Source organism: Perissodus microlepis, chromosome 22 (genome assembly GCF_051167445.1).
Source record: "Perissodus microlepis isolate ML-2025 ecotype Zambia chromosome 22, ASM5116744v1, whole genome shotgun sequence".
Taxonomy (NCBI): Eukaryota; Metazoa; Chordata; class Actinopteri; order Cichliformes; family Cichlidae; genus Perissodus; species Perissodus microlepis.
This window is the reverse complement of record NC_140481.1, coordinates 9886837-9898011: the sequence shown is the minus strand read 5'-3', so window position 1 is coordinate 9898011 and position 11175 is coordinate 9886837. Positions and strand designations below refer to the sequence as shown.

General features: G+C 41.5%; 1 protein-coding gene across 2 annotated transcripts; it reads left to right on the top strand.

Annotated features, from left to right (window-relative positions):
* Positions 1 to 788: 788 nt before the first annotated feature.
* On the top strand, positions 789 to 9747 carry ntaq1 (N-terminal glutamine amidase 1). Of its 2 annotated transcripts, none has more exons than XM_084919305.1 (6): positions 789 to 906; positions 6987 to 7086; positions 8729 to 8779; positions 8871 to 9016; positions 9100 to 9201; positions 9313 to 9747. In XM_084919305.1, the coding sequence occupies exons 1-6, from the start codon at positions 851 to 853 to the stop codon at positions 9407 to 9409; spliced, it is 552 nt and encodes a 183-aa protein (XP_084775431.1). In that variant the 5' UTR covers positions 789 to 850; the 3' UTR covers positions 9410 to 9747. The 2 variants fall into 2 exon arrangements, with proteins under 2 accessions (XP_084775431.1, XP_084775430.1); XM_084919304.1 differs by having other exon boundaries at positions 9100 to 9224.
* Positions 9748 to 11175: the final 1428 nt, after the last annotated feature.

Here is an 11175-nt window from a genome sequence, read left to right as displayed (position 1 = left end):
TGTGTGTATGCTGTCAGTCTGGTGAAAGGAGCTGATATTGATCAGCAGTGTGACATCCCTTTCCTGTCTAGGGCCGTTAAAGATGAATAAAAACATGCATAATTAGCTATTTGTGGGTGATCGATCAGGTTTAAGATGTTAAGTTCAGATATCATGACAGCCATATTTACAGAGTTAGCTGAGGAGCCTGGACCCCCTGTGAACTCCGCCCATCTCACCACAGTTATTCTAGTTTTAGATTTGCTCGTTAGCTTGTTTTGAATTAGTTTCTGGAGTGATGATCCAGATCTGTCTGGATTTTATTTATATTTCAGTGAGAAAATTTCACTCATGTAGTTTTTAGTTCACCGTATAATCAATTTGATATGAACAGATTTGTTCAGTTCAGTTTGATAAAGTATTTTATCAAAAATCAAATTAAAACTTGCAAAATTTGCAGTGCAGATGTCTACAAAAATTAAAATTTCTAAGAGATTTAATGAAAAACAAGTCTTTTCTGATGATTTATGGTGCTGAGCAGGAGTTAAGCTGAGTGAATGGGGACTGTATACTGCTAAAGTAGTTATTCTCTGAAAATCTAAGCTAGCTAACAGGTTCAGAGGTCCGTTTGTTTCTCTCATAGTGCTTTGCTGTAAACGGTGTTCTCATTTCATGAAGGATGCAGCGTCTCTAATGTAGGAGGTAACTAAGGGAGCACTGAAGCTAATTTCTTGTGGCGGCAGCGAAGTGAAATTAGCAGTTGGACCCCAGTCTCACTGTTACTTTGTCGATGCTTTTAATTTGAAAGTCCCCTTAGCGGATTTGGCGTCAGTCCGTTTCCCTTGGAGCTCTTTCAGTGTAACACCCGATCATGAATCGGAGACTCGTTCCGATGCGCGAGGACTGCGTGTACACGAGCTGCTACTGGTGAGTCCCGACATACCTGCAACAGGTGACGTGCAGGCTCTGTGTCAGAACATTACTTGGCTTCTGAGAATTGTAAACACACGTCTGGTCAAAGCAGCTGCAACTACAATGATTGGCTAGTTCAGATTTCCGTTTAATTTTTAGCGCAGTTTCTTTAAATTTGTCAGTGAGAGAATAAAAATCACAAGACCACTGTAAGGAATAATAATCCTCCTTTAAACAGTGTTAATATCAGGTTATCAACAAACATACAATCGAATTGTATCGAGGCTTCGAAAAAATCTGAAACCCATGTCCACAGTGACATCTGCTGGTCAGTTTGACTATCGCCCCATCTTGTTTAAAGGCCCTTTCATTTATTTTTTTAAATTTTTTTACAGGTCAGTGATCAAACCTTTATCAATATGATTGTTTTCTGCAGTAAATTGCTATGGTAACATACAAATCCACACATTCATTATCAATTTACATTATGAATGAATACAACAATCATACTAACAACTTTCTTCTTATATGTGTATCTGCTGCTGTGTGTTAGTTGCAGAGCTATTGCTGAGGTAAAAGACAATCAGCTGACTCCTAGCTGTTTGGGCTCCTGGTAGGCTGCTTCTTCTAAGATGGGCTGTGACTTCTTGGGCTTCTTTAAGAGAGCCAGCTGATCTTTGATGTCTTTAGCCTGAGTCCTGGCCAAATGCAGCTCCTTCCGCAGCTTGTTGATTTCAGCTATCAGAGTCATGTTTCCTTCATGATTTTGGTGTAGACCTTTTCGTGCTCCTCTGCAGATTTGACCAGCCTCATTTTGAGGCCATTTACTGTCCTCTCCTGTCGATCACACTGGTGCGCCTTCTGAACAGTATCATCTGCATTGGTTCCTGACTGGTCTTTTCATGTCCAGAGATCTGCCTCTTCAGGTCGTCAATGTCACTCTCCAGGGAGCGGAGCCCAAGCAGCCTCTGCCGCTCTTGCTTCAGTTTGTTTATATCAGCGCTCCTGTCATCTTAAAGGACCTTTCATATCGGACGTGGCGTGTGCTGCGCTCACTGCTAACTAGAGTGAAGGACCCAAAATTTGTGTTGCGCTGGCTGGCCGCTGCGCTCTGCTTGTACGTCATTTTTGCGGCCGCCCTACGTGTACTAGATGCGCCTGTTCCTAGTCTTTTCAAAACATGTATCTCTCTGACTTGTCCATATGAACATAATACAAGACAAACCTCACCATGCTGTTCACTAGACAGCAAGAGTCAACCATCTGGAAAATCTTGTCTTCGTTATCATTTCCCTCATACATTTTTATTACTCAGATTTCAGCGTTTTTGGCCTCACAACTAAAGCGTGCAGTTTACTTTGTGTGTACTCAAACAGAGTCGCGTCAGCTAGCGCCACCTGTGGCCAAGTACCATAGCCAAATCCAGAGTAACTTGTGACACGCATCTGCACCTGTCTCTATCACCACGTTTTAATTCCTGTTTCATGCACAATACATTTGTAACTTTCAATGTTTTCTGTTCTTGTGTCTTGCACATAAACCATTACACTAAATGAAATGGTATTGTGTGCTTACTATCAGCCTACATCGATAAGAAATGTCAAATTATATACACAAGTTCTAGAAATCATTGTTATATTGTTCTTGGTAATTTTAATGTTTTTTTCCACTACAAAGAAATATGTATTGAACAAATATTGCATCTTGTATAGACTGTATATGTCTACCAACTTTGCCAGCTCTGTCGACCTATTATCTACTAGTGTTCATTTCCAGAGAAAAAACACAGGTGGGAGACAATCTATTTTATTGTCATACTCAGCATATGACAATATATTAAAAATTGCAGTAATATCGAATAGTGAACAAAGTATTGTAATAATAATAATGTATCATAAGGTGCCAGGTGATTTTGACCTCTAGCTGATATACAGTGAGGTCAAATATATTTGGTCACTGACAAAAGTTTTGGTTTTTTACCTGTTTACTGAAACATATTCCAGTTATAGTTATTTAATGGACATGGACATAATGTGTAGATTCCCAGCTGTCATTTGAGGGTGCTCACATTTAATTTGGACAAAGGGTTTTGGAGTTTTAGCTTCTTAACATGTGCCACCCTCTTTTCAAAGGGACCAAAAGTAATGGGACAGTTGCCTCAAAGACTATTTCATGGGCAGGTGTAGGCAATTCCTTTATTATGCTGTTATCAATTAAGCAGATAAAATGCCTGGAGTTGATCTAAGGTGTGGTTCTTGCATTTAAAAGATTTTGCTGTGAACAGACAACATGTATCAAAGAAGCTGTCCATGCAGGTAAAACAAGCAATGCTTGTTTCATCTGCATGTAGGCCTGGATGTATAAGGAAGACAGCAGTGGTGGATGATCGCAGAATCATTTCCATGGTGAAGAGAAACCCTTTTGCAACAGCCAACCAAGTGAACAACAGCCTCCAGTGATCAGAAGGTTCACTGCAAGGTGTGAGCAACTCAAAACCCTCAAGAATAGAAAGGCTAGATTGGACTTTGCTGAAAAACATCTAAAAAAGCCAGCACAGTTCTTGGAAAAACATTCTTGAGAGAGTATGTCTGTGAAGGTTCTCAGTCATCCAGGTTATTGTATTCTAAGGAGCTTGGAAAGAAAAGTGTCTGGACTTCTTTAAGTTGCTTGAAGACATTTGGTAAATGGTAAATGGACTGATTCTTACATAGCGCTTTTCTACTCTCCCAGAGTACTCAAAGCGCTGTATACAACATGCCAAATTCACCCAATCACACAAGCACTTTCTCTATACTTAGTGCTTTCTAACTACATTGACACACAAATTTACAAATTTCAGCCTGGCTTTCGTAGAACCCATTCTACTGAAACAGCCCTTCTTAAGGTCTCCAGTGACATTTTGATGCAAAACAATGCAGGAAAATGTTCTGTTCTGGTGATGTTGGATCTCACATTGGCCTTTGACACTGTTGACCATCACATCCTACTTGAAAGGCTGAAATACTTGGTCGGTGTATCTGGATCTGCCTTAGAGTGGTTCTCATCATATCTGTATGAACATTACTTTTTTGTGGCAGTTTCTAAATACAGGTCATCTTCCACATCCCTGTCGTGTGGTGTGCCACAAGGCTCTGTGCTGGGTCCTTTATTGATCTTAATATGTCTACTTCCCCTCCAGCATATTTTGAGCCCCTTTAAGGACATTTGCTACCATTGCTACGCCGACGATATTCAGTTATACATTTCTTTCAAGCCCCAAGATGTTTCTAAGCTGCAGATTTTGAATGAGTGCTTAGAATCTGTTAAAGTTTGGATGGCTGACAACTTCCTCCAACTTAACGAAGGAAAGACTGAAGTCCTTGTATGTGCTCCTGACAGACATGTACCTAAGATAATGAATGCTCTTGGTCCTCTTGCAACATTTGTGAAATCATCTATCAGGAACCTAGGGGTAATCTTTGACCCAGCTCTCACTTTGGATGTTCACGTCAAATCTTTGGTTCGGTCCTGCTTTTATCACTTAAGAAACCTTTTTCAAACTAAGCCCCATTGTATCTCTCACTGAACTGGAGATTGTCATTCATGCTTTCATTTCATCAAGACTGGACTACTGTAATTCACTGTTTACATGTTTAAACAAAAACTCTTTGGAGCGTCTGCAGATTGTTCAAAACGCTGCATCAAGACTTCTGACCAAAACATCTAACTACTCACATGTGACACTGTTGCTAATACAGCTGCATTGGCTCTCTGTCGAATTCAGAGTCTACTTCAAGATTCTGGTACTGACATATAGAGCTCTTCATGGTCAAGCTCCTGCCTACATCATTGAACTTCTACAGCCTTATGTTCCTAGCAGGTCTCTTATGTCATGTGACCAGGGTCTACTTGTCATTCAGCATACAAGGCTGAGAACTAAGGGAGAGAGAGCTTTTGCCACTGTGGCTCCCAGACTGTGGAACTCTCTCCCATTGAGCTTAAGGTCTCTGGACTCAGTAGCTTCTTTCAAAAAACAACTAAAAACACATCTTTTTAGAATTGCATTGCGTTAACTGTTGTCTGTTTTGTTTTATGCTTTGTTATCCTTGTGTGAAGCACTTTGTGATCTTTTATCTAGAAAGGTGCTATCAATAAAGTTTTACTTACACATTCATACTCCGATGGATGCATTGGAGAGCAACTTGGGGTTAGTATCTTGCCCAAGGATACTTGGCATGTAGACTGGAGGAGCCAGGGATTGAACCACCCACCTTCCGATCAGTAGGTGACCTGCTCTACCTCCTGAGCTACAGCCACTCCACCTCTCATCCGAGAAGCTTCTTCAGTTCTAGGGAGAAATGGTGGAGAGTCCCAGATTTAAGCCCTATGGGAGTATCCCCCCCCCCGAGAGGGAAAGTAGACCACCTTATGATCCTCTACCTAATCACATGAGCCAAGGTGTGAAAACAGCTGTAGGTCACAATCAGCCAAGGTTTTGGGTGAGCTCAATGTGAAACCTAGCCCCACCCTATCATGTGATTTCCTGAGGTCAGAAGTCCTAGGATGTGAGTGGGCATTAAGGCGTCTGGGAAGGTCTCAAAACTTGATTATAGATGGCAAACAGTTGGTGTCGTGCTTGGAGAAGACTCTCTGGAGTTTTTCTGATATACCGGCTACGTAGGGAATGACAATGTTGTTGCATTTTTCTTTCTTATCCTCCCTAGCTGGTGCCTGATCTTCTTTTCTGTGCATCTTTGCAGACTTGATGAAAGCCCAATTAGAATAACCGCTTGTTTTAATAGCTTCATTAACATGTGTGTGTTCCTTCTTTTTCCCTCTCAGGCTTAGAGGGAACATTTTCTCCTGATGTAGGGTCCTGATTACTCCAAATTTGTGTTCCAGAGGGTGGTGGGAGTCAAAGAGGAGGTACTGGTCCCTGTGTGGGGGCTTCCGGTAAACTTCAATGTTGAGGTTTCCATTCTCTTCAATGCGCACGGCACAGTCCAGGAAAGGCAAACAGTTATCCTTTGTGTCTTCCTTGGTGGCCTTGATGTTTGTATCCACAGTGTTAATGTAAGCAGTGAACGATTCCACTTCTTGTGTTTTGATTTTGACCCAGGTGTTGTCTATATATCGGTACCAGTGGCTAGGTACTCTCCCTTTAAAAGAGCCAAGAGCCTTCCTTTCCACTTCCTCCATGTAAAGGTTGGCTACAATAGGTGACACCGGGGAGGTCATGGCACAGCCATGTTTTTGCCTGTAGAAACCCTCGTTGTATTTAAAATATGTGGTGGTAAGGCAGAAATCTAACAGTGTGCAAATCTGATTGGGGGTGAAGTTGGTTCTGTCTTCCAAGGAGCTGTCTTCTTGTAGTCGTTTTCTGACAGTCTCCACTGCCTCCATGGTGGGTATGCATGTGAAGAGAGAGACTACATCAAAGGACACCATGGTTTCATCTGGGTCCAGGGTAAGTTTCTGGACCTTGTCGGTGAAGTCGGTGGAATTCTTGATGTGATATGGGGTGGTCCCCACCAGAGGTGCTAAGATGGTAGCTAGGTGTTTTGAAATGTTGTAAGTGGCTGAGTTTATGCTGCTAACAATGGGTCTGAGTGGGACACCTTCTTTGTGGATCTTAGGAAGTCCATAAATGCAGGGTATGGCATCCCCTGGGTATAGGCGATGATATAAAGGGCGGTCAATGATTTTGTCCTTTTCAAGGTCTTGAAGGCAAGCTATAACTTTCTTTTTGTAGCTGCTTGTGGGGTCTCGCTTTAAGGCTTCGTAGGTATTTTTGTCACTCAGGAGAGTAGTGATCTTTGTGTTTAGGACCACGGTGCACCTTGAGATTCCGGTCTGAAAAGTTCTTCATCCATTTTTCCTGACTGTCCTCAGGTGTGTGTTCTTCTCTGTGTTGTGTAGGTTCTGACTGAGGAGTGAATGTTTTTGATAGCAATGTGTGGAATTTGAATTGGAGTTAAAGACTTGGTGAAACATTTTCTATTAGCCATCAATAAAAACGATCAGATGGATCAGCAGGACACACTAATCCTTCAGAACTTTCAGGAAGTCCTACAGGCTGACTGTCTGTTGCCCTTCTGTCTGTTCTTGTTCTGCAGTGAAGAAAATGTCTGGAAACTCTGTGACTATGTCAGAAAACAGAGAACCGCACCGCTGGAACATCTGTTTGTGATCTTCATCTCCAATGAGACGAGAACGGTGAGAACCAAATGCCAGTATAATGTCAGATTTAAAATGAAGATGATGGATTTTGTAATTGTATCATCAGATCTGCTGCTCTATGTCAATTAATCATCGTCTGGTGGTGAGTTGGAGCAGGTGGTGGGGAAACATTTTATTACAGCGATTGGAACATGCTTGTAGGTATTAAACATAATGCGCAGCAGTGGTTTGAATCATATCTATGTAATAGATTCCAATTTGTTTATGTACATGGACAGTCCTCTCCACAGACGTCGCCAAGATTAATTATGGAGTTCCACGGGGTTATGTGATAGGAGCATTAAAAGGCATAGCACATATTTTCACTGCTATGCAGATCACACCTAACTTTATCTACCCATGAAGCCAGATAAAACAGACCAATTAGTTAAACTGCAGGAATGTCTTAAAGACCTGGATGACCTCTAACTTTTCTGCTTCTGAATTTAGATAAAACTGAGCTCATTGTACTTGCCCTAATAATAGAAATATGGTATCTAACAATATGCTTACTCTGGTTGGCATTACCTTGGTCTCCAACACTGTGAGGAATCTTGGAGTCGTTTTTGACCAGGATATATCCTTCAGCATGCATATTAAACCAATACGTAGGACTGCTGTCTTGCACTTCAAGAAGTGGCTAAACTAGCTGCTAAATGTCATGATCTAGAGTCTTGATTGACGCAACAGCATACGGATACACGGAATTCCTGAGGGGTCTGGAAGAAATGACAGCATAGGATTTGTGACAAACTTTTTTTGCTCATTGCTGAAGATTGCCAAGAATGTAAACACACACATTGAAAGGGCCCACTGAGCTATTATTGTTTGCTTCCTGGAGTACCAGTTTAAAAAGCACATAATATGGCAAGGCATAGAAACAAAAAGTAACATATGAAGGCTGGACCGTCTTAAGTTAATCACGACTATACCAAAGAAATACAGAAAAAGATGAAAGCGGTCTGAGAGGTTATGAAGAAACTATTATTGTATATACTTTACAATATAAAGTGCCTTCAGGCAAATGTTGTTGGGATTTGTCACTATATAAATGAAACTGAATGAAATATGTCTCCTTCAAAGAGTTGCTGGGCTCTCTCTTAGAGATAGAGTTTGGTTATTCGTGAGGGACTCAGAATACAGCCAACTGCTCCTCCACATTGAAATGAGCCAGTTTGAGGTAGTCCGGGCATCCTGCAAGGATGCCTCCTGGATAACTCCCAGGTGAGTTATTCTGCGCATGAAATGCTAGGAGGAGGCAAATTACATTTCAGAGCTGGGTTAGAAACATCTCAGCGTCCCCCTGGATAAGCTAAAGGAGGTGGCTTGGGTGAGGGCTTCTCTGTTCAGACTGCCGCACCATGACCCGAATGCGGATAAGTGGCAGAAAATGGATTAAAGGATGGTTCTGTGAAACACCTGTCATGTTCTTTTAGACATCTGTCATTTAAGTTTTACATATATAGCACCAAATCGCAGCAAAAGGTGCCTCCAGGTGCTTTATATTCTTAGGTAAAGACCCTACAATAACACATGAACTTCTGTCACATTCTAAAAACATCCACTTGGTTTTTTAGGTTTTTTGAAACATCTCAGGTCAGGTTCTAAAGCTGATGTTCTGTATTTGTTCTCCTTTGAGGTTCCTCTGTGGAAGCAGAAGTCTGGACACGGAGACCTGCCGGTTATCTGGGTTTGTGATGTCACTGTTAATACTGTGAGAGCACAGACATAAACACAAATGATGTCAAAATGACATTAAAGATAACATCGTTGTGTTTCAGGACTACCATGTGATCCTGCTGCAGGCAGATCAATCGGACTCTCTAGTGTATGATCTGGATTCAACGCTCTCGTTTCCCTGCAGCCTGAAGCTTTACGCTGCCCAAGCCTTACGCTCAGAGAGTGACATCAGACCAGAATACCACAGGTAAGACACAGCTGAGCATCATGACAGGAAACTACACACACCTGAGTGACATCATAGTTACAATTTCCCCTTCTGTCTGCCAGGAAGTTTCGTTTGGTTCCTGCTGACAGCTTCCTGTTGAACTTCGCATCTGATCGATCTCACATGAGGAACTCTGATGGATCGTGGAAGATGCCTCCCCCTACGTACGCCCCTATATGCACTGCAGGTCACATGACTTCCCAGTTATTAGCGTGTGTAATCGTGTGTACCATGTAGTTATGATGTCATCATACTGGGCTGCGTTTTCCCCTCAGAGTGCCAGATGAACTTAGATGGTTTCATCAACATGGACCCTGCCATCGGCTGGGGTGTGGTCTTCAGCCTCAACCACTTCCTGCAGAGATACATTGAAAGCACCTCATCAGCCTCATCCTCTTCTTCATCAGCAGCAAGATCGTGGTAGTTGTGGTTTTGAGGGTTTTTTTTCGATTGTGGGCTCCTGATGTTTGAAGTGGAATGAAGAGTCCTCCTGCCAGTTGCTGTCCCACATGACCATGTGAAACGAAATTGGTTCTTGTAACTGTAAATTCACCGTTGTCCCACCCCCTTATGAAATGCAAGATATTTTGATAGTTGTTCAGCCAAAAACCATCGATGTAATGAACATATTGATCATTTGATGACTTATTGGTGAACTTGTTGATCAGAAGAGTGCTTTCACCCCGATCAATAAAACTCTCCATAATGTCTTTGAGCATCTTCAATTCACTGTTAGAATTTAAAAATAAGGAAACACTAGTAGGGTTCTGTTTGTTTGGGGTACAGTTGGTATGTTTGGTTTAACATGATTGTCAGTTTCCAGAAATAACATCAGAGGTTTTTGACATCTGCTGCGCCGTTGTCAGGTAGACTAGTGCAGGATTTAGGGACAGCGTTGATGTAGTTCATCACTTGGGCCGCTACAACGAAAATCAGAAGTCAAGGTTGGTTATCATTCAGTTTTCAACAAGATCAGCTTGTGACCAGATCTGGAGAAAAGCTAAAAACTACACCTTCCTGAAGAAAAAACTACCTGAGAGTCACTGAAGATGTGTCTTCTGCTGACAGCACTGCAAGGAAAGAAGGAAAAAGAGCTCACTTTGCCGGGGTCCGTGTGATTATTGAGGGAAAGGAGGTGCACCCAACGCTCACTTCGCCTGAGGATCAAGCAGCACCTGCGCTGATGAGGTATAAAGTTACAGATGTCACATAAGGGATTATCTACAATTTTGAGGTTCAGGCTAAAAGTTCTTAATGTCAGTACTATGTTCACTAAGGGAAGTAAACTGTTCATTATTTTGTGTTAAGGCCACATTGTCTATATCAATTTTTTTCTCTCATTGTCAGGTGTTTAAGAGACACTGTTAAGCGTAAAGCTTTGTTTTTGTTTGCAAATCAACAGAATACTGTCTTTTTTTTCTATTAATTAATGAAAGACCAAGACAGACTTTTAATTCATTTGAAAGCCTGATGCTTAACATTGTCCACCCCAGCTGTGAAACTCAGAAACCAGTCTTACTTGTTATCATCTATCGTCCACCTGGGCCTTACACAGAGTTTCTGTCTGATTTCTCAGACTTTATATCTAATTTAGTTCTGAGCTCAAATAAAATAATTATTGTGGGTGATTTTAACATCCATGTAGATGCTAAAAATGACAGCCTCAACATGGCATTTAGTCTGTTATTAGACTCAATTGGCTTCTCTCAAAATGTAAAAGAACCCACCCACCACTTTAATCACACTCTAGATCTTGTTTTAACATATGGCATAGAAACTGAACATTTAACAGTGTTTCCTGAAAACCCTCTCCTGTCTGATCATTTCCTGATAACATTTACATTTACAATAATTGATTACACAGCAGTGGAGAGTAGATTTTATCAAAGTAGATGTCTTTCTGAAAGCGCTGTAACTAAGTTTAAGAATATAATCCACCCACTGTTATCATCTTCAATGCCCTGTACCAACACAGAGCAGAGCAGCTATCTGAACGCTACCCCAACAGAGGTCGATTATCTTGTTAATAATTTCACCTCCTCACTACGTACGACTCTGGATACTGTAGCTCCAGTGAAAACTAAGGTCTCTAATCAGAAGTACCTGACTCCGTGGTATAATTCTCAAACACGTACCCT

Excerpts from the sequence above, each read along its gene's own strand:
- ntaq1 (XM_084919304.1), top strand. The coding sequence starts at position 851 with ATGAATCGGAGACTCGTTCCGATGCGCGAGGACTGCGTGTACACGAGC. Across the intron at positions 7,087-8,728 it reads TCTCCAATGAGACGAGAACG|GTTCCTCTGTGGAAGCAGAA; the intron begins GTGAGAACCAAA and ends TTCTCCTTTGAG. Across the intron at positions 9,225-9,312 it reads CGCCCCTATATGCACTGCAG|AGTGCCAGATGAACTTAGAT; the intron begins GTCACATGACTT and ends TTTTCCCCTCAG.